This window comes from Micromys minutus (assembly GCF_963924665.1).
Source record: "Micromys minutus genome assembly, chromosome: 1".
NCBI classification, from domain to species: Eukaryota; Metazoa; Chordata; class Mammalia; order Rodentia; family Muridae; genus Micromys; species Micromys minutus.
In genome coordinates, this window is record NC_137969.1 from 53098319 (window position 1) to 53125836 (window position 27518).

Below are 27518 nucleotides of genomic sequence, written 5' to 3' on the forward strand. Positions count from 1 at the left end.
GAACCAGGGAAGTGGAAGGAAGAGAGACAGACTTAAAAGAATGAACTGCAGACATGAGAAGGGTGTTTGAGATGAGCACACAGGCGGGTTCCCTTTTGAGTAGGAATGAGATTCCCTGGGCACACACTGTCCTCTGACCCCTGCTTCTTTTCCAGGTGTGCCCGTTGGAATTGTGATGGCTTTGACATGACCCATTGCTTTTGTTCACATAGACTGATGGTACTGTGCTCAGTGCTGACTCCATAGTCCCATGCCAGGGGCTCTGTCTTGGCATGTTCAGAACCCAGGTCCCCCTGCCCCCCCTTCTCTGCTGATCCTGGCTCTGACCCTGCCTGCCTCATAATGGTTTCCATCCCAACCCCCACATGTAGCCAAGTAGCCAGAAACTGGGCTGTTCAGGGCTCTTCCCCAAAGTATTCAGCTGGGAGATTTGCTTCCCATGGTTGGCACAGCTGACTCACCTATTCAAGGCTGGGCAGTGGACCTAAAGTTGACAGCAAGGCTGTAACAGACAGGCTCCTAGGAGTTCCCCAAAAAAGCAGGCCACAGTCATATGACCTAGGAGCCAAAGGGCCTCTGGTTTTCCTCCTTTCAGACAGATAAGGGAAGGCTCAGAGCAGATGAATTGTGTGTCCAGGCTTATATAACTCAGCAAGAGACAAACCTAGACTTGTTGGGTCAGCAGTCTGTGGCTTCTTCCACTTCAGCATATTCTTTCTTGAAATAAAAGAAAAAAGACTGGGAGGAAAGGAGAGAGGGAGGGAAGGAGGGATGAAGGAAGCAAGAAGGAAGATACTATTAAGAAAAAGGTACTCTGGGCTGGCGAGATGGCTCAGTGCATACTGGCTGGCCACCAAGCCTGAGGTCCTGAGTTTGACCCCTGGAACCTACGTGGTGTAAGGAGAGAATGGCCACCAGCACTCTGCTGATCTCCACATACATGTATACACACGTTCACACACTCCACACACATACACACGTACAGACTTAACATACGACAAATGCAAAAGGCAAAAGGTTTTAAGAGATTTATTTCTAATGGTTTTAAATTACATGTCACGGCGTATATGTGGAGTCAGCACAAGCGTGAGCATCCAGGTGCCCAAGAGACCCAACTTGTGTGATCCTCTGGAGCTGAAAATGGGAGCTGAAACCTAGGCGCTGGTCTTCTGTAAAGACAGTAACCTTAACTCAGCCAACGCTCCAGCCTCACGATAAACATACACACACACACACACACACACACACACACACACACAGGCACGCAAGGAGGGAGAAAGAGAGGGAGGGGGAGAGAGAGAGAGAGAGAGAGAGAGAGAGGGAGGGAGGGAGGGGGGAGGGGGAGGGAGGGGAGAGGGGGAACGGGGGCAGAGAGGGAGAGGGGGAGGGAGAGGGGGAGGGAGAGGGGGAGGGAGAGGGGGAGGGAGAGGGGGAGGGGGAGGGAGAGGGGGAGGGGAGACGGGGAACGGGGGGGGGGAGAGGGGGAGGGGGAGGGAGAAATATTTCGTGGCTGGGGATGCAGCTCCTTTGGCACATTGGGTACCATGTAAAGTCCCTGGAATTCCAGTCCTGGGAAGGTGAAGACAGGACCAGGAGTTCAAGTTCATCATTTCTCTGTATGGCAAGTCTGAGACTAGCCTGGTTGCTGTGACACCACAAAAGTAAGAAAAGATAAAGAAGACAAGAGGAGGGGGAAGCTGTGGGCAGGCCGCTCCCTTGGCTTCAAGCATCCCTTTACAAAACAGTGGCTACAGCAAAACTGAAGGGGGCTTGACGGGCCTCGTGTCTCACAGCAGCTTGGGTTGAGGAACCTTGTTATCCACGTCTACTAACAGAGGATGCAAGGTTGTACCCACTTGTTAATCTGGGGAGAAACTTGTAATGGAGGAATTTGGTAAGTATTAAGGTTGGGCCTTCCCAGAGCCCTGTGTAGGACCCAGTCACTGTGCCCAGCTCCTCGACGAACACTGCTCCAACGCCAGACCCCTGAATCGCATCTCCGGGCCTCAGCTGCTGTTGCCCAAGGGAAACTGGATCTTACTTAGTCCCTGGACAGTCGTTCCAGCTCCGCGGTGCTCCCAGGACACCGCAGCATCGGATTTCGCGTGGCAGCCCAGCTTCCCTAACTCGGATCCCCTCCCGCCAGGGAACCCTGGAACCAATCGCAGAGCTGCACAGCCCCGGGTTGTAGAGTCCCAAGCTCAGGACCCGCCCCTCTTTGTTGCGGTGTCCAATGGCCGCATTCGGAACATCGGCGGCTGCCCGGGTGACTCAGTTATATGTCACAGAATAACATTCGAGAATGGGATATGGAATGAGGCGACAACCGCCTCACCTCCAACAGCCTTCTGCAGCAATGAGGCCGGCCCGAGGTGGGTCCCCGGGCCCCGCGCGCGTCGTGGCGGCCCGCAGTTCCCACTCGCGGTGCCCGCGCGGGACCCGCGGGAAGGGGGCGGCGCTGCGCTTGCCCGGGAACCCCGGCTGGAGCCGCCCCTCGCGCGCCAGAGTTCGGGGGGCTTCCGGGAAGACGCCAGGCCTCCTTAACAAGCGGAGGCTGCTGCGGCGCCCTCGCCCTGGCCCCGGGCGCTCACGTGCCCTCTCGCTCTGGGTCGGTGGCAGTCCACCACATCTGGGGACCCAGGGATGCGTGAAGCTGGAGGGGACCCTCGAGTCTTCTTGCTACCCAGCTGTCTTGCTTCTTCCTACCCCGTCCCCTCCTCACCCCGCGCTCCTTGCATGCCTCCCCATCCCCGAGTGCAGCTGGGTGTGAGGCTTCGTGGCGTCTTTCCAGCCGCCTTGCTAGGTAGTCGGCTGGGCTGGAGGCTCGCGTGAGTCCTGAGGGGGTGGGTCTGGGGCAGGGAGGCGGGGGTGGGGTGAGGTGGGCGGGAACCCCCATGCCTGTCTTATTGAGCCGCAGGGTCTGCTGTTTCCACTGCTTTCAGGCCCAGCCAGTGAGCAGGGTTCCCTTCGCGCATCTTGCGGCTGCGAGAGTTAAAGTCCACCCCCGCGGGGCCCTGATCCCCGGCGTGCCCGCGTCCTCTGCCCCCTCACCGCGTGCCCCTCGCCATGACCGGCTCCGCCGCCGACACTCACCGCTGCCCCCACCCCAAAAGCACCAAAGGCACCCGGTCCCGGAGCAGCCACGCGCGGCCGGTGAGCCTCGCCACCAGTGGGGGCTCGGAAGAGGAGGACAAAGACGGCGGGGTGCTGTTCCACGTGAACAAGAGCGGGTTCCCGATCGACAGCCACACCTGGGAACGGATGTGGCTGCATGTTGCCAAGGTCCACCCCAGAGGGGGAGAGATGGTAGGCGCCATCAGAAATGCTGCCTTCCTGGCTAAGGTCAGTGGCTTGGCTGGGGAGGGTGGGATGGGACGGATGGTCGAGATTGGCGGGATGGGACTGACTCATCCTGGGGAGAGCAGAGAGAATGTACCTCATGTCCAGCTACTGAGTCCTATCTCCCTGTTCTGCTGCCAAGAGGGACAGGCAGGGGGCTTGCTGGCTTGGCTGTGAGGTAGAACTGAGCCAAATCCATTATGTACTCAGCTCGTGTAATATCTTCATCAGCAGCTAATGTCACCAGGTCAACACCAGCCACTCCAAGAAAGCATCGAACTCCAGGGTCCACACTGCCTGCCCTCCTTTCGTGTTTTACTTTTTCCTTTCCCTTCCCCCTGTGCCCCTAGCCGTGATTTATGGAGCCGTGAGTGAATTTGTAATCAATCAGCCAGAATTTTCAGTGTGAATCATTTCTAGAGTTTTTGCTAATTATCTTCATCGTCTTCCTCTTCCTCTCCTCCTGCTCCTCTTCCTCCCCCCCCCCCCTTTTTTTTGATTACAGAGATTTTTGAATTTTTTCTCTGAAACTTAGAGATCAGTGACCTGTCTCTTACCAGCTTATCTGGTGCCAAGGAAGCGTTTGGCTGTGGCTTAAAGGGACTTTCCAGGACACAGGATGAATTAGTCTCTGGGGTAAAGGGAGACACCAAGTGAAGCTCTCTTTTTACTCTGGAGAGGAGCCAGGGAGAGACTGAGCTCAGTGGCCAAGGATATGGTTACAGACAGACGTGTCCCCTGGTGGGAGTGTCCTGTTATAGAAAATGAAAGCCTTGGAGATGGCTTCCCTGGACCCTAGGGACCCCATTTGCTGAGCAAGATTCCTGAGAAGATGCAGGAATCACACACCCCAGAGTCATGGCTGCAGTCACTCCTGGTCCTGCCTGGTGACAGCTGAGCATACAAGCCTGCAGGCCAGGAGGCTGTGTGTGTGTGTGTGTGTGTGTGTGTGTGTGTGCGCGCGCCCTTGGGGAAGTGGAGGAGGCTCTCTGCTTCCTGCTTCATTGTGTTTCATTACCTTGCTAGGCAGGGAGTTTATTCTGTCCAAACTGGAGCTAGCCAGAGCTGGAAGCTTGTCTGTGGGGGCATCAGCAGTAATGATTCCTGCTCTCCAACATGAGCAGCCTTGGCTCTGACTTCAGCAACTTTCTCTGCTTAGCAAGAGTCACCAGAGTCCTTAAACGTGGGAGAGTTGGGCAGAGGGGTCGGAGATTGGATGCCACTGTCTTGAGTGGCTTTTGAATCCTGCACCTCCCTCACTGCCCCTTCATCCTGACCCGAGTTCCATGTGTGGAAGCCCTTCTCTATGAGACAAGTATTGGATCTTACCATTGGTGACCATGTCTCTCGAGTCCCCCTGAGAGGGAGGCAGGGGTGTGAGTGAGACAGTGGGACTCTGCCTCTGTTCTCTGGCCTCCTCTTCCTTCCCCCTCCTCTCTTCCCTCCTCCCTGATCCTTTTCCTTTTTCGCCTCCCCCTACCCCTCCTCCTCTTCATCTTCCTTTTCCTTCTCTTTTTTTTTTCATGTCTGTCTGCTCTTTCTAGGACCATGGCAGATTTGCCACAGATGCAATATTCTAAGTGTCCACTCCCCAAGACTGACACTTGATGCTTCCAGGATTGTAACTTGAGTGTTTCCTTTTTATACAAGAATATTCCAGTCAGGAGTGGTGGCGAATATCTGTACTCTCAGCACTCAGGAGGAAGAGGCAAGAAGATTAGAAATTCAAGGCTATCTTGGGCCCTCTACTGAGTTCAAAGCCAGCCTACAATGTGTAGTGAGACCTTGTTTCAAAAAAGAAAAATACAAGAACAGGACCCATTTCCTGTTCTTATATGTATCTTGTAGTGTTCTCATTGTAACCAAGAGCCTCCTGACAGTTGCTGATAAGTCAGGACTCCCTCAGCCCAGTGAAGGCACTTGCTTGCTTTAATTTTGTTGTTTCTGTTTTGGTCAGGTTTTTTGGGGGGTGTTGTTTGTTTGGATTTATTTATTTATTTATTTATTTATTTATTTATTTTTTTTTTTTGAGATAGGATCTCACACAGAAGCCTTGGCTGTCCTGGGACTGGCTATGTAGACCAGGCTGGGCTCTAACTCATAGTTGTCTGACTGTCTCTTCCTCCTGCCTGGTCCTCTTTGTTTATTTTTAAAATAGTTGAAGATTTATTTTATGTGTATGAGTGCTTTGCTGGCATCAGTGTCTGTACACCATGTGCATGAATACCCACAAAGGTGAGAAGAAGGTGTTGGATCCTCTAAGACAGGAGTTAGAGACAGTCGTGAGTCACCATGGGAACTGGGATTTAAACCCAGTTCTCTACAAGAGCAGCCAGTGCTCTTCATCACTGAGCCATCTCTCCAGCCCCATTTCTGTTTGTTGATGGGGTCTTGGTTATATCTGAGGCTAGCCTTCATTATATCTGAGGCTAGCCCTCAAATTTATGATCCTCTTGCCTCAGCATTCTGAATTCTGGGCTTATAGCATGTCCCACTACCTCTGGTGACAAGGGATCTTTAAACTTGAATAAGACTATATGATTTCATTTCCCAGTATTGCTTATTTGGTTTTGGTTTCTAAGAGGTTCTTATGTAGCCTAGGTTAGTCTTAAATTCACTCCACTGAGGCTGGAACTTCTCCATCCTTTCCAGTGAGTGCTGAGTTTCACTGGCTCTTGATCCACAACCCCATCACTGGTACCTCCTGGCCACAATATCCCTCAAACCCTGGCTCCTGCCCAGGCACAGGCATGTGAAGCTGCTCTGTCAGACACTGTTCCTTTCCAACTCCAGGCCTTGGCAGTCTCTCCCGGGGCCAAGTCATTCTCCTTTAGCCAAACTAACACCATGCTGCGAGGAATTTGCACCGAAGGCGGTGGTGGGACAGTGAGTGGTGCTGGAGGACTGGTGAGTTTGGGAGTAACTACTACAGCAACAGAATGTGGACTGAGGCAAGATAGAATCCGGAGCAAGTTCCCAGGGTCTGTGAGGAGGCGCGGATGGCGTGTCCAGGATGTTCTGTGAGGGACCAGAGTAAGTCTGAGCGCCTGGGTAGGAAAGAGTGGGTGGGGGTGGGTATCACATGAGATCTGCATTCTTCTCTACAAGTGGTTACTGAGCCAAGCGGAGCACCTGACCAGTCCGGGTTTTTTTACTGGGATAATTTAAGAAAAAGATCAAAAGTCACTGGGGTTCCACAGGATGGGCAGAGAGAGTGACAGAGAGGCAGGTGCAGAAGGAGCAACTGGCCCTTCTAGGTCTGGCTCTAGGGCCTCCTAATGTCTAGAGGTCAGCTCTTCTGAGGCAGGACACTGGAGCCCTTAGCAGGAAATGCCACTCGGTTTCCCGCAGCCCCCACCCGGGTGTGTCTCATTTTCACTGTGATTCCAAATTCGGAAAGAGTTCACATCAGAGGGCTGTGAGCTGCCTTTGTGAGGTGTGAGCAGAGATCCGAGACTCTCTGCAGGCTCTGCCTCTGCACCGTGCGCTCTCAGGATGCTCCCTCCCTTCCATGCCCTGGATTTAGAACTATCCCTCTTGTCTGTCTGAATCCTCCCAAAATGTGACTCTAGGACCTCAGTCCCAGATCACAGGCTGGGCCCTCTGATGCATGAGCCTGGGGCCATCCTGGATTGTGACTGCTCCATGCCGCTTCTCCCAGGACTCCAGGATTTTTTTTTCCCTTGCTGTCTATGCAGTGAAAGAAATGCTTTGGTTTCTCCTTGTTCTTATCAAAGGTTGTTCCTGCTGGGGCCTCTTGCTGCCTCCGTCCTTCAGGCCTGGCTTCCCTTCCTTTATGGCATATGTCACTTACAGGCCTGTGCTCACCTGTGGGCCTCCATCTTGCCTTCTGTCAGCTCTCTTGTTTGGCAAGAAGTGGAGAGGCCACCCACCAGACTCTGTGGTCTCATTGTCCTTCCCTGCCCACTGTATACCCTCTTCTTCTAAATCCTTTAAGCTTCCCTGGGCTTCCTCACCAGAACGGTGATCTGCTTTTCAGAGTATTCGGACTAACGGGAAGAGCGGAGGATGACATTTTACAGAGCCTTAGTTTGTGTTTATTAGTGAGCTTAACCTTTTCCAGAGTCATTATTTGCATTTCCCCTTTAGTAAAACACTTTTTGTGACCTTGCTTATTATGGTAAAATACAGGATATGGATTTACCTTTCAACCATTTTCTTTTTTTCTTTTTTTTTTTAAATGATTTATTTATTATATAAAAGTATACTGTAGCTGTCCTCAGACACAGCAGAAGAGGGCATCAGATCTCATTACAGATGGTTGTGAGCCACCATGTGGTTGGTGGGATTTGAACTCAGGACCTCTGGAAGAGCAGTCAGTGCTCTAACCACTGAGCCATCTCTCCAGCCCCCTTTCAACCATTTTGAGTGTATGGCTGTTGATGTTCAGATCCTGAATGTCCCCAAAGGCCCACCTGTTGAAGGGTTTGCCCCCAGCCTATGGTGCTCTTAGGGTATGACGCCTAGCAGGAAGGACTTAAGTCACTGGGTAGTGTGCCCTAGAATCAGAACACTGGCTCCCCCCCCACCCGCTTTCTTAGATTCCATGAAGTGAACCCTCCATGCTCCCTCCATGATACACTACTGCAGGTCTAAAACTATAGTCACAAGTGATCACGAACTCTGAAACCGTGAGACAAAACAACCTTTGTTCTTTATAAGCTGGTTATAAGCTTTGTCAGTGATAGAAAGTTCCAGACACACATGTAAGATCAGACAGGTGTCGGTCACCTTTCGCCATGTGGGTTCTGTGATTGAACTCAGGTCATCAGGTTTGCCTACAAAAGCCCCGTGCTGAGCTGTCTCCCTGGCCCAGTACTGGCTGTTTTGAGGCTAGTTTACTTTAGGACTTACCCCTATGTTAGTGTGTCCCCCAGTCTGTGCCTGCTTTGGGAAATGGAGTAGCAGTTGTCTGTGTTAGGATGGAGCTTTATTTATTTGTTCTGTCTGCACAGAGTGAACCCTGATTTCTCACTGATGCCTAATGGGCTTTCTGATCACTGCCTGTGAGTTTCCATGAACTAAGGACACCAAGCATCCCCTCAGCAGCATGTGCTGAACTTGGCAATGGAGTGGATGCTTTTATCTACTCTTGGGTAGGAAGATGTCCTCAAGAAGTGAGACCCCAGGGTTGTGTGCCTAGGAACTGGCGTCCCCACTCATTCTGAGCCTCTCTGGTCCAGCTCCTGGGAGCCTGTCAATGATGGATAATGGCCCAGTTTACACCTGTACCCTGTGTGCAGCACCTGCCCTGCTACCTTCTCACACAGCAGGCCGCTGTCCTTGCTGCAGCTCCAAGGGCAGAAGACGCAGTGTTGCTATTTATCTGGATACAAGTGAAATCTCTGGGGTCCTGCCATGGCCACAGCTGGTAGGAGACAGAGCAGGGATTTGAACCATTGTGTATGTCATCATAACACCTTGGGGCCTCTGGCTTACATTTAGATCCAGCAGGAATATTGGCTGCCTAAGGTGCTGTTCGATGTTGCCCAGAGATGAGCCCCAGCCAGCTTGCCTGACATCAGGGTGAATTGCAGCTGATGCTATCTTGCAGTGAGTCACCTTGGCATTCCCCACCACAGCCCTGCTTTAGCCCATGTGGGGAACGCTTGCATTTGTCCTCCTGCTTTGGAGCAAGTGTGACCACAGACATCTGAGGTAACTGTGCAGCTGTTTTGCTAAATCCCTTGGGCGCCATTGGTTGCTATTCTGAGGCCCAGCTGCCTTCTGAGTCCTGCTTCATACCCTGCTCTGTGGGATCCCTAGGATGGAGGGGGCTGGAAGTAACTCGGTGGTCAGCTTAGCTCCCACAGTGGACTCTGAGCCAAGTCACAGGCTGCGTGTTCGAGAACTCAGTCTCACATCTCTCCACCTTTCCCCATGGGGTTTCCCTCTCCCTTCCTTCCTTCTCTACTTCCATGCTTCCCGCTCCGTACCTGACCTAGAGCTCACCACGTGGAGATGCTGAGGAAGGGTCGGTCTGTTCCTTGGCCTACTTTCTCTTCTCACCTCTCTCTGAAACCTCTGGCTGGTTGTTACGTAGGTTTGGTAGACCTGTGGGTGTTGCTGCACAAAAACAAGGAAGTCTTCACAACTGTTAGTGTTTGTTGGACAGAGAATTCAATGTGTGAGTTTGTGGGTGTGCATTTATCTCTCACTCTCTCTCTCTCTCTCTCTCTCTCTCTCTCTCTCTCTCTGTGTGTGTGTGTGTGTGTATGTGTGTGTGTGTGTGTGTGTGTGTGTGTGTGTGTGTGTGTGAGAGAGAGAGAGAGAGAGAAAGAGAGAGAGAGAGAGAGAGAGGGAATGAAGTTATGGGAACATATGTTCTTCATGTTGGAGCCTTTTCCCCTCCAAAGTGACTCTCAGACAGGGAGTTTGAGTGAGGTGTCAGGGAGAAAATGTAGCTTGCAGAACAGTCAGGCCTGTGTGTGTCCCCACATAGTCACACTCAAGCTCACACACACAGTGTCTTGGTTTGGATGTGCCAAGTGTGACTGCTTCCCTTCCAGCTGAAGGGACAGTTTCTATGAATTTAGAATGCCTCAATGAGTAGAGGCACCGAGAGGAAACTATCAGCAGAGAATGTTTGCAGTAAATACAGCCACAGTCACACAAATGGCGAACAGCCTGCTACCCTGTGCCCATCTGTCACTGCATGGCGGAACCTGTGCCTGGAGAACCAGGGACTTCTTAGGTGGTGTCTGGCTCTGCTGCCCAGCTAGGCTGTCCACAGCTCCGCTTGCTAGCCACTTCCCCTTCTGTTTGCAAAGCTGGCCCTGTTTTCTCCAAGGATGAGAGTAATCATGATTTCCACTCTTTCTGCTTCTTATTGAAGAAGCTAATGCCTAGAAGAGCCTCCTTTCTCAAACCTGCATCCAGAGGGAACAAGTTTCTTGTCACCAATGACGTGGCCCACCACAGACATGGAGAAAATGAGGAGTCAGAGGGGGATAAACAAACCCTAATGTGTTTCTGGCTGGCTGGCGTCCTCATGTCTTGGGAGCAGTTTGCTGACTGGAGGCACTTGGGAGAACTGACTGGGCTGCCCTGAGAATAAAATAAGAAGGTTCATGAGGCAGGGGCATAACACTTACCTGGGGAGAGTGGAGACAAGGAGAGGGCCTTACTTAATCTCGAACTCTGGAAGGGGACTAAGTAGAGAAAGCAGTGGGCGTGTGAGGAGTGTGGGATTGAGAAACAATGCCCATGGCTGGTGTTCCATTCTGCCATTTGCCTCGTGGCTTGTGTCAACAATGTTCAAGAGGGAAGCACATATAAAAGGGTCACTGTTAGCTATGCTAATTAATATTCATGAGATAAAAAAATATTCAAATTGGTAAAGCACGTTGGGGTCCATTCTGGGCCAATCTCAGTGGGAGACTCCAGAGGACATGATCCCTGGCCTCAACAAGGAAGTTACGTTCCCACAGAGAAGGCTAACTGTGTTACACTCGATGTCAGGAGGGCCACTGAGAACCAGAGCTCTGAGTGGTGTATATCTGGAGGGAGCTGAGAGGGCCCTTCAATGGTGGAACAACTATCTTAGGGAGAGATGGTGTAGGGGAGGTGTCATATCAACAGGGGGACTATACTGAGTGCTCCTGTGAGCAGCTGTCCCTTGGTTTCAGCCCCATGCCTGCCCCAGGAGCTGGACCAAGGCAACCCCTCGATAACAGGAGTCCCTCTCTCTGTCTCTTTGTAGCCTTCAATCCCCCAGGTCCCAAACTACAGGTTGTCCATGACGATCCCAGACTGGCTCCAGGCCATCCAGAATTACATGAAGACACTACAGTATCCTTCCAGCCAGGGGCTGAGCATCCCAGACAAGGGATGGGTGTGGTGCTTGTAAGCTTGGCAGAATGTCTGTTACCTTTGGTTGTCCAAAGCTCTCTAAGGCTGGTGAGGACAGGTGTTGAAGAGCACCCTTGGGTGAGAGCTTATAGCCCGTGATAGCAGCGAGCAGAAAGAACGGACAGGGCTCGTCTCCCAGAGGTGAAGTTGTTCTACCTTCAGGCCGAGACTTCTTTCCCCTCCTTCTCTGACTCTGCCTCTCCAACATCCTTTCTTTCCGACCTTCCATTTTTTCCACTTGTTCCATTCTTCCTTTTCCATATGACAGCCATCTCCTTTTCTCCTGACCTTCCTTCTCTTCCGTCTCTCACTTGATTTAATTCATTCCTGATCTCTCATGATCCCAAACAAGCCAGGTAGGTGATTTTATCCCAGTTGTACGTGCAGGGTTTGGGGGGGGGGCTCTGCAGTGGGACCTCTGTCTCAGCTAGAACTCAAAGAGCTACTGAGGAGCCTGAGGGTTTGGTCAGACATGCTTTTTTGGTTGCCACAGTGCCCTTGAGTTGTTTACAGTCAGGGTTGGTTAGTTCCAGCACTGTGGGGACAAAGGGGCGGAGGTAATGGCCTTATATGGCTTCTGCTGTTCACCAGCACAGGCATGAGATTCGAACCCTCTCCGGGATACTTCTCAGGCGGATGTGCTTGGGTTGACTGTGTGGAGAGGCCCAGGCTTGTTGGCTTGCTTTCTGCTTGCTTCTCTTCAGCCTTGAGGATCAGAGAACTTAAGGAAGCATGGAGCTGGTATTCCCCCATTCTTTGCCACAGTCTCCTGAAGGAACCAGACAGCAGCACCTTCCCAGGGCTGCCCTGCATTCTGGGGAACAGCACCTGCTCTGTTCATTAGGATTGATTTTTTTTATTAGCCTGTCAGTTTCTGCCTCAGTTGGAGATGCTAGCTTCCTCCAGACAGAGGCTGGCAGCCCAGGGCCCCACCAGAATTATTGGGTATCGCCTTTTTTTCTCCTGAGATTCTACGTGGGTTGCTGGTGGTAGCTGAGAGACACAAACACCTTCCCAAACCGACCAAGGCCCCAAGAGCTGAGCTTCTTTCAGGTGTCACTGTCACCAAACATTCTAGGTGACCTAAAGTTAGAACGACTCTCACTTCTATCTAGGACGAGGCCTTCCCAAGGAGAATGAGCTGGCACGGGCTTCATTGGTCGGGACAAATTTGCATGTGTTTTGCATATTATTTTCTTACACTGATATAAAACCTGTCACACAAACCCAGCTCGTCATGGCTCTTGAAGCTCCTCCCCCCTTTCGCTTTTTCTCTGACTCCTTAAGGAAAGCCGAATGCGTTAGCCTAGATTACCGACCGCAGGGTAAGCAGTGGAAAGTACAAGTGGCCTAGGGCCCAGGTCCTTAGGTCTTGGGAGCTATCGTCAAGGGAGGTAGAGTAGAAACTCTCCCTTCAGACCCCGTGTCTGGGTGTCTTGTGCTGGACATGGGTGCCAGCCTATGGGGATTGCTTGGGATCATTCCCAACTACACATGCGTTCAGCTGCCAGTGGAGTTTTGATGGGTCTGACTCTGCCTTCCCCAGGAGTAGAATTTAAGAGGCAGTGAATTGGAATGCTGCTCTTTGCATGTCTAGAAAGAGGCTGTGGCTGTACTGGGCATGGGAAACCTGCCCAGGAGCCCTGTGTTTCCTACAGAGAAGGCTAGAGAAAGATTTCCAGAAGCTCAGCTACTAGCCACAAGGAACTTAGAGAACTTAAGTATGGATTGATCTTACTTTGTAGAAACTGCATTCTGCTTTAAATATACTGGGAACCCCACTGTTTGAGCAAAAATCTTTGATAAAGTATAAAAAAAAAAAGCACCACTTCACAGTAAGAGCCCTCTTTTTCTTTCCTTCACTACTAATAATTTTTAATATCTTATTTTAGCAATGCCTAGCAAGCCTACACTGCTGTACCCATGGCTCAGGGTAGCTTCCTAGGATCACCTCTGGCCCTCTAATCCAGCATCTGAAGTGGGACAGACGCCTGGAGGGGGCCTTGTTCCTCTGGGGGCAGCATGAGGCCCCGCCCCCTCATAGCTCCCACCCTCAAAGCTGCTTTTGTACCGCTGGGACACATAGGGAGTGAGTCCTGTGCACCTGACCGGACATAGCACTCTAGGTGAACAAAATCATTAGTCATCTACAGCCTCCCAACATGCATTTTTACAAACAGGATTTTGCTTGAAGTAAAACATATAATCCAAGTTTTCTTTAAGATCCTAAATATTTCAACATTGTGTCTCAGAAAGCATGACATGAGCAGCCCCTCGGCAGACCAGGCTTGCTAGCTCCAGAGAGCTGGGCAGTCGATCAGCACAGGGCATGAATAGAGGTGCCATCTGCTTAGTGATGTCAAGTGTGCATCTAGATGTGTAATGAGTCACATTTTCTTAAGTTCTATGTGCTGTTGAAAACATCTAACTCCCAGCTGTCCACCCTTCCATTTTTTCTTCCATATCCTGATACATTGATTAGGATAATACATCCATCCATACACACACACACACACACACACACACACACACACACACACACACACGACTAACCATACTTTGTCCATTCACCCATCCACACATGCACCCACCTATTTACCATTTATTCGTTCATCTATCCATCTGTCCATCCATTTCCTTTCCTTCTTTTCATCTTGCCATCTGTCCTTCTGTCCTACTTTTTCTTTCTTTTCTGTTTATCCTGTCCCTTGTTTATCCACTGAGCTGCCTACTTGGTGGTGAATTAATTTTCTAACTCTCATTTATTTAATAACACCTGCTAACCTAGGATTGTTGCTCTTCCTTCAGGCTCTATGGGGATCCAAAGACGATAAAAGAAAGGTCCCAGCTCTCAGAGGCTTCTTCTGGTCTAGCGTGTGATTTAAGACACACAGTCAAATAACCAGAGCACAAGGTAGCCTGCTCTGAAGTGCTGCGGACATCAAAGGTGCGCCTAGGCTTCTGTTAGAAGATGGATTTCTAGGTTGCACAGTGAGACATCGGGCTGTTGGCTCCCCACTGGCCACTGTCCAGGAAAGCAAGTGCTTTCTTATCCCATGGAGAGATGGCAATTTGTGTGGCCCTCTGCTGGGGACCAGGACTCTGGAGTTTGTCTCTTTCCTTAACGTGTTTCACACAGATACAACCATACAGGGACCCAGTTCTTTGAAATCAGGAAAATGCGACCTCTGAGCGGGTAAGTGGCACATGATCTGAGGACACATGACTTTTCTCCTATCACTGAGCCACCAGCACCCTCTCCTAATCTGTCCCTGTGTCCTAGTGCTCCAGGATTCTAGTCTGCAGAAGGTGGAGGTGCTCCAGGGCCTGGCTGTGGGTGGGGCTGAGGACCAGTTGCTCTCGGCAGCTAAATTCAGTGGTCAGGACTGACTCCCAGGCCCGGTGTGGAGGCACACAGCTTTAATCCTCGAACTTGAGAGAAAGGTGGATCTCTGAGGTTGAGGCCAGCCTGGTCTACATCTATACAGCCAGGGGCTATATAGAGAGATCCTGACACAAAAAGCAAAATGAACCAGAATGACTTTCAGGACAGCAGAGGCCTGCAAACCTGTCCCTCTCCGTCCCTGCTTCAAGGCTGGGAGGTGCTCACACCACCCCCTTGGAGGTAACTGGGGGACAGGTGCAGACAAAGATCTCGGTTCTGTCGGGGGTACATGTGCTTTTGGTTCTCCCTGGGGAGTGAGTTGTTCCCTTTCTCTCTAGATCCCTGCATAGCCCCTGGTGTGGAGGTGGGCATGCACACAGACCGATGGACTAAGGGACAGCCAAACTGACTGCATAGGTCCCGAGATGACCCGTTGTGCTCTGTCCCACAGGTTAATGGAGACAGCGAAAGAGATGACCCGAGAGTCCTTGCCTATCAAATGCCTGGAGGCAGTCATCCTGGGAATGTATCCTCTAACCTGTGCGCTGTCCCCTTGTGACCCTGTTCTAGAGCTAGTTGTGTCTTTAGTGTCCTTGGAGGAAAATATCAGACCCCCCCCCCCTTTTAATTTGGCCTGGCTGGAGTCGAACACAACCACCAGAGTTGGGCTCCTTCGGACCGGCTTCATCTAACCTGTCATCTGTGGAGCTGTCTGGGACAGATGTCAGGCTCATGACTGTAGATTCAGCAGTTACGGGAGAGTTCAAATTCAGAGGGACGTTGGAGGGTACCCGTGTGGCTTTTCTTGCATTAATCTGACACTGTCATAAGAAAGATACTTATACAGAGTTGGGTAAAGGCCAAGAGGGCAAATATTCAGAGCCATCACCGGGAGAAATCTGAGAGCAGGTTGCAGAGAAGAGCAAGTGTTGGCAGTGTGTCACGGAACCCGGTCATTTTCACTGCACTCTTGGCTCTTTGCCTGGAGTTTGGTCCAGAAAAGCTGCGATGATCCTGACTGATGGTGAGGGCAACCGAGCACCACCTGATAGCAGAGAAATGATGGGTCTTCTTGTGGGGTATTTGGCTGGGGGACCATAGCCATGGAAGCAGAACAAGGTGCTGCTGGGATACTAGCTGGCCCCAGACGTCTTGAATGCTGTGCTATGTGGCCTTCAGAAAGCTTTGACGCTGAAGACGGCTGAGTTCTCATCCTGGACACGTCTTCCGTAGCTTTTGGAAGGACGGACAGGACTTGTTGAAGGCAGCTGGGCTGGATCTGCAGAGCCCACTGTGAGTACTCACAGGAGGGAACGGTGACACCTGGACCATGATCTTGGCAATGGGGCTGGGTTAGATGAGGTGGTATCCAGAACTGGCAGGAGCTTCAGTGTACAGGACTTGGAAGCCAGCCATACATCGGAGTTGACAGGGAGTCAACCACAAATGGAGAAGATCTTGAAGAATCAAGGGTCATGGGGCTGTGGCATGTGACCTGCACCAGGACAGAGGCAGTATGGGCTGAGGGGATGGGGCCTCAGGCATCCGGGCTGCAGCACTGTGGAGCCCTCCTGTCTCACGTGGTGATGAGATCTGGGCTACTCAGGATGGGATATTTGGAGTGTGGGGCTTTTGAGGAGGCAGATCTATGCTAGGAACCCAAATTGGGTGGCATGAATGTTGGGGAGATAAGTTAGGAGAAGGAAAAAATGACCAAAGGTGAACTCCAAAATCCTTTTCCCGAGATGGACACAGAGAACCCATGAATGAGCCCTTCTTTGATCTCTGTTGCTGTGAGTGACACTCTGATGGCTCTGTTGTTAAAGAACTCGCTGTGCAGCTAGGCAGTGGTGGCACATGCCTGTAATCCTAGCACTCGGGAGGCAGAGGCAGGTGAATCTCTGTGGGGCCAGTGTAGCCAAACCAGGGTGCTCCAGGTTCTGTGGAAGACGCTGTCTCAAAAGTCAGGTAGATGGTTGGGGAGGTATCTCAGTAGGTTAAAGCTCTTATTGTGCACGCAAAGAACCCGAGTTCAATACCAAGAACCTACACAAAGCCAGGTATGGAAGATGACATCTGTAGCCCCATCGGTTCTGTGAGGTGGGGTGGCAGGTAAGAAAATCCCTGGAATCCTGTGGATCAGATAATTCGCTGTACAGAGCAATGGACAACAAAGAGAACCTGCCTCAAATGAGGTGGAAGCTGAGAACCAACACTCTGACCACCACCCTCATGTGTGCACCCCTCTTATATCTTTTTTTTGCTTTTGCTCTTTGAGGTTCTAGGGACTAAATTCAGTGCCGTGGTTGTGCACTTGACCCAAGCTACACCTCTGGCTCCAGATTTTCATCGCATCTTATCCTTAGTGATGTATATACTTTGGGTATATATTGGTGGGCATTAAAAGCCAGGGCTACGCACCGGCTAGTGGACCTTTTCACAGGACAGGGAGCTTTTGTGATTGTCTGCCTCATGCAGAGAACATGGGGGTCTGACCTGAAGTATGATTGTCCATCCGTACTGTAGCATTTGGAAAACGGCAACTTGAGTCTTTCTGAAGCCTCTCCCAGATCTTCTCCTTGCTCCTCATCAAAAGGGGAAACACATGTAGGGAGCACAGCAGGAGGGCGTGCTGTGGGCAGTCGGGTAGCCCAGGGATCCACTTTTGAGTAGCCACAGCTGTAGGCAGAGCCTCTTTCTGGGAACCATTGGCTAAGGAGCTACTGGCCTGAGACCAGTGGAGGACACAAGGCCAGACCTGTCCCTGGGTAGACAAGCTCTCCTCAGCCGCTTTGGCTGCCTGCTGAGTGTACAGGGTATATGGGCCTGGGCTGTGTAGGTCCAAGGTACGTGGGCCTGGGATGTGTGAGATCAGGGTTTGTGGGTAGTGGGTATGTGGGTGGGGGGTATGTGGGACCAGAGTATATAGGCCTGCGGTGTGAGGGCGCAGGGTATGTGGGGCTGGGGTACATGGGGCTGGAGTTTGTGGGTCTGGGGTGTGTGAGTCTTGGGTATGTGGGACCGGAGTATGTGGGCCTGGGGTGAGAGGGTGCAGGGTATGTGGGGCTGGGGTGTGTGGGGGTGGGTGTGTGGATGTAGGGTGCATGGGACTGGGGTGTGTGGGCCACTTTGTTCTTTGCACATTATCACACATCTGAACATCACATCCCTGGAATTATCTAGAACACTGGGGCTTGTAGATAATAGATCTAGGAACCCACTGGGCCAGGGCTCTTGATTTTACTTTGTTCTTACCTGTGTGACATTTCAGAAAAGAACAAGGCAGGTGATGCTCGTGGGAACTTCTGCCTGTCATGTTCAACTCAGGGAAGATGGACCTTTGGCACAGACCTTCATCCAGACTTAGAGTATCTCTGGGTTTGCTCTGTCAGTGTTCTGGTGTCCTGCTTTTCCCCTGGGAAGAGTGATTCAGGTCACAGTCAGTGCCTCCTAGAGCTCCTGACTGTCCTGGGAAACAAGGTTTCCTTAACAGCTGGGAAGTTGTTAAACAGGGTTGGCTGACTTTTAGTCACCTGTCCTTTTCTATCTAATGAAGCAGGGACAACTTTGGGTATGGTTTCATAGGCACTGTCCGTCCATCTGTCTGTCTGTCTGCACATCCATCTATCTGTCCGTCCCTCCCTCCCTCCCTCCCTCCCTCCCTGCCTTCCTCCCTCCCTCCCTCCCTCCCTCCCTCCCTCCATCCAGGGATTACAGATCTGGGGTCTGAGTATTGACTAAGCCAAGTACTTTACAGACTGAGCTTTCTCCCCAGACTATGTCTTATGCATCCTCACTTCATCCTCAAGTTCAGGATCCCTTCCTGGACATCCACTTTGTACACTGCTAACTAATGGGGTGTGCACACTTTCCCGTGCCTGTCGGACACACGAAACTTAAAACTCTTCTCTGGATGATGGCAAGTATTTGGGAGGAACAGCTGCTGTGGGAGGACTTGAGCTGGTGTTTGCTCGGAAGAGGCACATTTGGTATTGGAAGCTACTGTTACCACCAGCAAGCAGCCTGAGTTGGTTTGTTTGGTAACAAGTTTTAAGAAATACTGTGGTTACTTTGCTTTTTTAATTATTTTATATGAGTACACTGTAGTTGTCTTCAGACACACCAGAAGAGGGATCGAATCCCATTACAGATGGTTATGAGCCACCATGTGGTTGCTGGGACTTGAACTCAGAACCTCTGGAAGAGCTGTCAGTGCTCCTCACCACTGAGCCATCTCTCCAGCTCCCACTTTGTTCTGAGACGTTTTTACTATGTATTTTAGGCTGGCCTTGAACTTCCTCTAGCCCTCTAGGACTACAGGCCTGTGCCAGTGTGCTTGGGCATCATTTCATCTTTTGTGGCGGTACTGAGGATTGAACCTAAGGCCTCATGCTTACAAGGGAAGTGCTTTTGCACTTGGCTGCAGCCCCTAACACTGTATGACATAGTTTCCCAGTACATGTAAAAGTCATCTGAAGGTCCCTGTCTTCCTTATTCTCCACTGCTGTGGTCACACACTCTGACCAAGGCAACTTATTGGAGAAGAGTACTTGGGGGCTCACAGTTTCGAAGGGTGAGCCCATGACCATCATGGCTGGGAGCACAACAGGAAGATGTGGCCCTGAAGCAGTAGCTGAGAGCTTATATCTTGAGATATAACCCAAAAGGCAGGAAATATTATATATATCCATATACACATATGTATATATATATATACACACACATATATATTATAATGTATAATCAGGCCTTAAGGTTTGCATTAATGATCCCAGTGTTGGAGATGTGGAGGCAGGAAGATCCCTGGGTATCACTGGCTAACCAGCTTATCTGAATGTTTGAGTTCCAGGACAAGAGACCCAGATTTGAAAAGTAAGCATGGCAGAGGAACATGGAGGTAGATCTCTGATCTCCACACACACACGTACACACCACACCATGAATGCACACACACACACACATATACTCTCATATATACATACCACACCGTGAATGCACATCACACATACATGCACCTACATGCATACACACATGCACACAGTCATATACACACACCACACATGCGTGCTCACATGCACACACACACACACACACACACGTAAAAATGTTTTAAGTAGCTCCAAGTGCCCTATAGAAGCCAGACAAGGAAAAGGTACCTGGTTATTGTCTTGTTTTGTGTTTAAGGGTGGATTTTCTCTTTATCCCATATTCACTTGATTTTGGTAATATGTCAAGAGAGTTGATACTCAAAGACACCCAGCAAATTCCTTGTAGAGGATTCATCTGGGAAGGTTAGATACCAAGCTGCTAGAGACAGGGGAATGGACTCATTGGCCCCAGGAGCATTATCATATTCTGGAAAGCATGATCTCTGAATTCTTTGACTTTGTTGTTGAGGTTTTTTTTTTTTTTTTTTTTTTTTTTTTTTTTTTTTTTTGGTGACAAGGTTTCTCTGAGTAGCCCTGGCTGTCCTTGAACTCCATTTGTAAACCAGGCTAGCCTTGAACTCACAGTGCTGAGATTAAAGGTGTCACTCTCTGAATCTTTAAGGCCTCCTCCTTTTCCTTCACTCTGCTTGCCTCAGATATTTAACCAATGGGCAACCTTCCATTGAGCGGTTCCCTATCAGCTTTAAAACCTATTTCTCTGGAAACTACTTCCAGCACGTGGTGCTGGGCATCTACTGCAATGGCTGCTACGGTTCACTGGGCATGAGCCGAAGGGCCGAGCTGATGGACAAGCCGCTGACCTTTCGGACTCTGAGTGACCTTGTCTTTGACTTTGAAGACTCCTACAAAAAATACCTGCACACGGTGAAGAAGGTCAAGATTGGGCTGTATGTCCCCCATGAGCCCCACAGCTTCCAGCCCATCGAGTGGAAGCAACTTGTCCTCAATGTCTCAAAGATGCTGAGGGCTGACATCAGGAAGGAGCTGGAGAAGTATGCCAGGGACATGCGGATGAAGGTGAGTTTGGGGCAAGCACATGGCGTGTGGGAGCTTTCTTCTCGTCTCTATCTGCTACATACAGGACAAAGCCCCTGATCCGAACATCCAGAGGGGAGGAGGATATTCTGGTTCACGGTTCAAGGGTGCTCTCCATCATGGGAAGGAACCGTGGTAGATCCACTACCGGGCTCAGCTTACTCTCGCTTTTATTCAGATTGGCTTCAGCCCATGGGACGGTGCTGCCCACATTAGTGTGTGGTTCCCGGTTCACCCAGCTGAAAACCCTCCTCACAGACAAGCTCAAAGAGCTGTCTCCCCGTGAGGTCCTCAGTCTCATCAAACTGAGAGTCAGGACTTAACACTGTCTGTGGCTCTTGCTTAGTGGCCTCTGTAGGGAAATAAACCTCTGCATCCCTGTCTGACCGGATGGATAGTCTCTGCAGCCCTTTTTGCCGGTGGATTTTTATACCATCAGTTTAAGCCAACTGTGGATCAAGGACGACAGGAAAAAAACCTTGCAGCCATGCTGAAAATATAAAGACTGTTTTCTTATTATTCCCTAAACAATATATAGTTGAACAACTATCATGCCTTAGGCATTACAGGTCATCCGAGTTGTGATTCAGTCTAGAAGAGGATGAACACACATCATTGCAGACATAAGGGACTTGAATACCCAAAGATTTTGGTGTCCCTTTGGGATCCTGGAACTAATTCCCACAAGGACCCTGAGGGGCAGATGGTGTTTCACAAACCACAGCTGAAACCACCTTTGATATTGCAAAGAAAGCGACAGTCTCCCCAAATTCTTTCATCAACTAAGATCCAAAAATGAGAGACCAGGCTGAGACAGTCACCCTGTCTTACGGTCTATTGCAGAGTCCTGCCTTTGTGGTCTAAGTTTCGAGGCCTTTGGCATCTGGTGTCACAATAGATAGGAGGGACAATCCCTGTGACAGACCAGAGCTTGGCTGGATGGTCTCATTATCCACTCTTCTGTCAGCTCACCTCTATGGTGGCAACACACCTACTTGTCCTTGTCCCTCCAGGGCCTGTGGGGACACTAAGAGAAAGTGACTTTTCTGATTCAGGCTGGCTTCTCTTCACTCCTTGGGACCTGGGGTGGTGATCTGAAGCCTACTCTGTGACTAAATGTGGGAGGTGGGGTCAGCATCTGCTGCTTTCTGACAAACTGTAGAGGAGGCTTTGCCTTCCAGGGTGAGAAACATGTCAGCTCCCGAAGGTTAAGGAGCTGGGGCTGACTCCCCTTCCTCTACAGAAAAGGGGGTGACCTGCTGCTCCATCTCACTTTCCAGGACCCTTTTCTCAGTGCAGAAGGAATGTGCATCTTGGATGGGCTATGGTTGGGGTGTTGTGTTGTGGGAAGGAGAGAGATGGGTGTCCTTAGGATCCAGCTAATTCTTCCTGTCTTTTTCAGATTTTGAAACCTGTGCCTGCAAGTACCCACTCTCCAACCCAAGTGAGAAGCCGGGGGAAGTCCCTGTCTCCACGGAGAAGACAAGCAAGCCCTCCGAGGAGGCTCGGCAGGCGAGACAAATCGTGAGTGCCGCTTTCTCTTTTCTAGCCGCACATTTGCAGGGGTGTCCTGGCCTGTGGGGATGGAACCAGCTATGGTGTGGGCCACCCTGGGCAGTGCTCTACCGAGGATGAGTTGCACATACAAATAGAAGCTAGGGAAGACCTAAGCATGGAAGAATACTGAAGATACAACTAGGAATCTTGGCTCTGGAATTAGCTTAGGTACTTAGAAGCTGTCATGGCATTTTTGTAACTCTTCAGGGTCTGAGTTCAAATTTGTCAAATTCATGGACTGGCTTCCTTTGTGCCCAGCAGGATATGGTTGCTGTCACACAGTAGTGGTCCAGGGATGCTTCCAGGCTTTTCCTCATCCTTGGCTAACTACCATAGGCTGGTGATGCTGCCACAGCTCCTTAGGTCAAGATGACTCATAGAAGACATGACAGTTGAACTGCTGAGGGTCTCTAGAGTAAGCAGGAATGACTAGCTAGAAAGTGCTGAGGCTACAGTGGCATAAACACTAAATCGTTGACATTTGCTAAAATAACGACAGTGGGTTGTCACAGTAGCCTACTGCATGCTGGGAACTAAGGCTGAGTCCCTGCTCAGTCTCATGGTAGCCTTGTGGTCAAGCAGACCCTGGTCCCAAGGGAGCCAGAGTTTGCATTTGTAAGAATTCCTCACCCGTCACCCAACATTGTTGAGCATATCTAGTTAGGTCACATGGTGGGTGTGGCTTCTTAATGGTAAACTACTTTCACAAAGCATGTTCTGAGCAACATGTTCGTCCCGTCGGCTAAGAGGGGAAGGTTCTGCTGTGTTCACTTCTGGATGTGTTCATATCTTGGCCCTGGGTCCTGTAGCTTGTCAGTAAGGGAGCCAGCACAGCTCCGTAGACTCTGGAAAGGTGACAGGGAGAGGGGTGCTTCTGTTTGGGGATAACAGGATAGGACAAAGTGTTTTAAAGAAGGCTCTTGTTTGTCACTCCACATCCCACTGCCCCCTTCTCCCCCCTCACCTCCAGGTTTAGCATAGACAGTCAGCAGAGCCTTGCTAAAATGAGGTGTCCAGAGGTGGGGAGAGGGAGTCCTGGGACTTCCATGGCAAGAAAGGCTGAGATCTGGATGCTCCAGCATATGGCCATTTTCTCAGAGAGGCCAATGACTTCTCACTTTCCATGTGTGGCCTTGCTGTCCTCAAAGCCTATCTCTGACCATGACACCCACCCTCACCACACCATCTCTGACCATGACACCCACCCTCACATCACCTCTGACCTCGTCACCCACCCTCACATCACCTCTGACCTCGTCACCCACCCTCACATCACCTCTGACCTTGTCACCCACCATCACATCACCTCTGACCTTGACACCCACCATCAATCACATCACCTCTGACCTTGACACCCACCGTCACATCACCTCTGACCTTGACACCCACCCTCACATCACCTCTGACCTTGACACCCACCCTTACATCATCTCTGACCTTGTCACCCACCATCACATCACCTCTGACCTTGTCACCCACCATCACATCACCTCTGACCTTGACACCCACCATCAATCACATCACCTCTGACCTTGACACCCACCCTTACATCACCTCTGACCTTGACACCCACCATCACATCACCTCTGACCTCGTCACCCACCATCACATCACCTCTGACCTTGACACCCACCCTCACATCACCTCTGACCTTGACACCCACCCTTACATCACCTCTGACCTTGACACCCACCCTCACATCACCTCTGACCTTGACACTCACCATCACATCACCTCTGACCTTGACACCCACCTTCACTGAGCCCAAGCACTCTGGACTCAGTCATCTGTTCCAGCTGTGTTGCCGTCTCAGAATTGTGAACCCTTCCTGACAGGTCAGTGACACAGACCTAGCAGAAGGGGAGGCCTGTCTTTTTGATTTATTGTCTCCTCTGTCCATGAAGGTAACATCATTAATTCCTTTGAAGCTCCCATGAGCAGTAGGGGTTGAGCTGCCCACAGGAGGTGCTCTTCCCCAACTAACCTGGTCCAGTGTACAGGAGCAGTGCTCCTCTGGGATGACAGCCATTGGCAGGTCAACATTTCTCGGTCAACGTTTCTGGCTGGATTCCCTGGACCCATTAGGAGCTCGGTGTAGGCAGAGTTGTGGGAAGTTCTTAACCAGTGAAAGAAATGGAGTGACTGAGGGGACAGGGCAGAGTGGCAGTCAGGGTGAGGTCAGGAGTCTGATGGTGATGGTTTGATATGGAGGCAGGGGAAAGTATGATTGAGACTGTGGGCTCTGAGGTGCTTCTCAGGCTCCCAGGAGGAATGTTCTAGAAAGTACCCATAGAGACCGGGGTGGGGGTGGGGTTTAAGGATAGTTTTAAGATGGAAGGCTCCTACCCAGAAGTGACAGTTCAAACAGGGACCCATCGGTGAGGAAAGAAAGAATGAATATCTCTGGGGAGGCCAGAGAAAGCAGAGACCAACTAGGAAACGAGGAAGGAATGGCTAAGAGGGAGATTCTGGCCCGTGTGTGCTGCTGCCCTTGTCATGGTGAGTGTTAGACAGCCCCCGCTGCCCTCTGCTGTAATAAATATTTACTCTCAGTCTGGGGTTTCTACCTTTGATTATTCAGTTTCCAGATAAAAGGAACAATACTATTATATTTATAAGCTTTAAGCAGCACTAGGGCTGAGCAGATATCTACCTTCTAAGCTACTATTTTACCTCCCTATCAGTAATCTGTTCCACACGGCTGCTCTTAACTCCACGGATAGTTCTTGTGATCTCTTATCACATAGTGTCTTCCTCCCTCCTCCCTCCTCCCTCCTCGTGGTTCTCCTCACGGTTTTCCTCCAACCCCAATCTCGAGAACCAAACCCTCCACCTCTCACTTCTGCCCACGTATAGGCTGCAGGCATCTTTACTCATCAATAAGGGATAACTTGGGGGCAAGGTTAAGTGTTACTTGGGTCTACATGGCAACTCTCTTATCCCTGGGGGACAACCAGGCCTTGGGGACTAGTATTTTGTACAATAATACATAGCAAAAGACCAAATCTCAACAGTCCTACTCTGGGGAACCCACCAACCCTTCTGTCCACCTGGTACATCAGAGAGCCTGGGAGTGAGGAGGCAGAGTGGGGGCAGGTAGTGACCTCTAAGCCAGAGGGATGCTGTCCAAGAAGAGGGGGTTCACTTTGGTCATCCTCCTGCCTTCATACCCCATGGCTCATTTCACCCCCATGATAGCTGCAGGAGGACCAAGGTGAGGACTCATGGTCCAGTGACAAAAGTGTCAACTCAAAAACAGCATGGGTAGTAAGGTGGGGGGGGTGGGGAGGGTAGAAGATAGTGGGGACTCTGGGGACCTTTGGAATGGTATGATGGGGCTTGACAGGGCTAAGCCTCTGAGAGGGGGAGAGATGAGAGGAGCCAGGAGGACAGCACACAGGATGAACCTTACCTGAGACCCAAGGGACCAGGATGTGGCTTCGGGCAAACCATTTCCTGTGAAGAAGAGTGGAATTGGAGCCGATTCCTTGAAGTCGTTCGTAGAGTATCATGTATTCCCTCTGGGCCTTTCCTTGCAGAACTGAAGAGAGCTGCACTGTCTTTGGTGACAAGGCAGAAATGACTGGGGGCAAGAGGTGAAGGTCCAAAAACAAAGTGGTGAATTCAGGAAGCAAGGTTTTGGGGCAGCCAGGGTCAGAGGGATGGGATGCTACACGGCGAGGCCTTAGGGGCAGGGGAGGGGTTAGAAGGGCACCAAGTAGACAAGCGAGCAGAGAGGCTGACCGTCTCGTACCAGGGGAAGTAAGCCATGTTATCTGGAAAAGACAGCCGTGGCTGTAGACTGAGCAGGGCCCAGGCTGAGGGCCTCAGTGACAGGTGGATCCTGATTCCCAGCGGGGCCTTGCTCCAAATCAGAATGGGGGAATCCCCTTCCCTGGAGCACTTGTGAATCTGAGTTTCTGTTTTTGATAAGCCCTCAGTTCTGCAGCTGGGTGGGGACCACAACTTGAGTTCCCAAAACCATTCAGCAGCAGACCCAACTCCACTGGGCTTTATGAACGGGGGCAAAGAGTTTGCATTAACAACCAACGTGGCAAGATGAAAGTGTGGAAGGCCAGTCAGACCCCAGACATGTCCAGTCCTGGTGGGCCTCTGACGGAGATGGTCTCCAGGTAAACCTGGCTGGGCCCCATGCTCAGGACTCCCTGAAATCAGTCTGGGAGGTGCCTCTGAGTCACCCTCAAGGGGTCAGAAAAAGAAGGGACTTCCCTTGCCCCAGCCCCTAATCTCTCCTACTTTGTCATGCAGCCAAGACAACCGGCCACACCAACACCTTCATATGCATCCGAGAAGGACAGCTGTTAGACAGTTCCAGTTGTGAGTTCAAAGCTACGGGTGCCAGGGCCCCACATCCTCTCTTTTACCCCATCATTCCTGATACTAGAGTGTCCTGAGAGAGGAGAGGACCAGGAGGAGCCGGGTTCCCAGGTGTTTCCCTTCTATCATCTTCCTATTGCTGCCCCACTGCGGGACAGTCATAGGCCAGTATATTGTAAACTTCTCAAAAAAAAGGTGAGGTGGCTGTACCCAACTCCCAAGGCCCTCAGATTCAGGCCCATAGCCTTTCTCCCTGGCTGAGCAGGTTGCCAGGAGCCCCTCATTAACTCTTCAGTGGGGAGTGTGGAGAAGGGGTCTGCATGCAAGCCAGGTGGCCTTGGAGCTGCATGGTCATCAGAAGCCCTGCACTGAGAGTGCCACAGAGCTCGTGAGGCCACACTTTTTTCTGCATCAGGAATCCTGGCCACTTGGCTCACTGTCTGCATTTGGAGGTTAGGAGGAGCCTCTAAAGGGGGAATGTATGAAGAACTAGGGAAGGGCTATGCTACTGTGCAAGAGAGGGGAGGGCAGGAGAAGTAAAAGAAAGACTGGAAAGCAGGGACCTCAGGAGACACGGAAAGTCCAAGCTGACTCCTCCCTCTGCTGACGCATACATCTGCCATAACCACAGGCTAGACCAGCGTCACAGGCTAGACCAGCACCCCGGCTCCCAACAAAAGGCTCTTCTCTCCTACCCATAGCCTTCTTCAGCCATCTAGTCTTGCTTTTTAAAGGGGACAACTTTGACCATGCCCCAGTGGCTTCAAGCACTGGGCTCGATGAGCTGGTCTGCACTGGGAAAGTCTCTCGGATGCCACTGTCATGCTATTATCTCATCATTACCTAAGGCCAACAAGTCGTTTCTAAATCTGCTCAGGGAGGAAAATGACCACAGTTGGCGTGAGGCTGCCAGCTGGGGCCCATACATAGTTCTAGGGGCTGATGCTACCCTCCGCTCGCTCACAGCTGGAGCCTCTGCCAGCTCTTCATTCCCCTGTCTTTACACTTGCCTAAATAATCCCTTTAGGAACATCTGTGTCACT

General features: G+C 50.9%; 1 protein-coding gene across 1 annotated transcript in view; it reads left to right on the top strand.

Moving 5' to 3' along the window:
* The first annotated feature begins 2234 nt into the window (after positions 1-2234).
* The window catches only part of VASH2 (vasohibin 2), a 30401-nt gene continuing 5117 nt past the window's right edge, over positions 2235-27518 (top strand). Inside the window, exons 1-7 of the mRNA XM_080941320.1 lie at positions 2235-2372; positions 2943-3342; positions 11063-11151; positions 14351-14407; positions 15048-15122; positions 20181-20562; positions 21983-22104. Of these exons, the coding sequence (XP_080797446.1) occupies positions 3067-3342; positions 11063-11151; positions 14351-14407; positions 15048-15122; positions 20181-20562; positions 21983-22104 (1001 nt within the window). The 5' untranslated portion in view covers positions 2235-2372; positions 2943-3066. The remainder of the gene's footprint in view (positions 2373-2942; positions 3343-11062; positions 11152-14350; positions 14408-15047; positions 15123-20180; positions 20563-21982; positions 22105-27518) is intronic.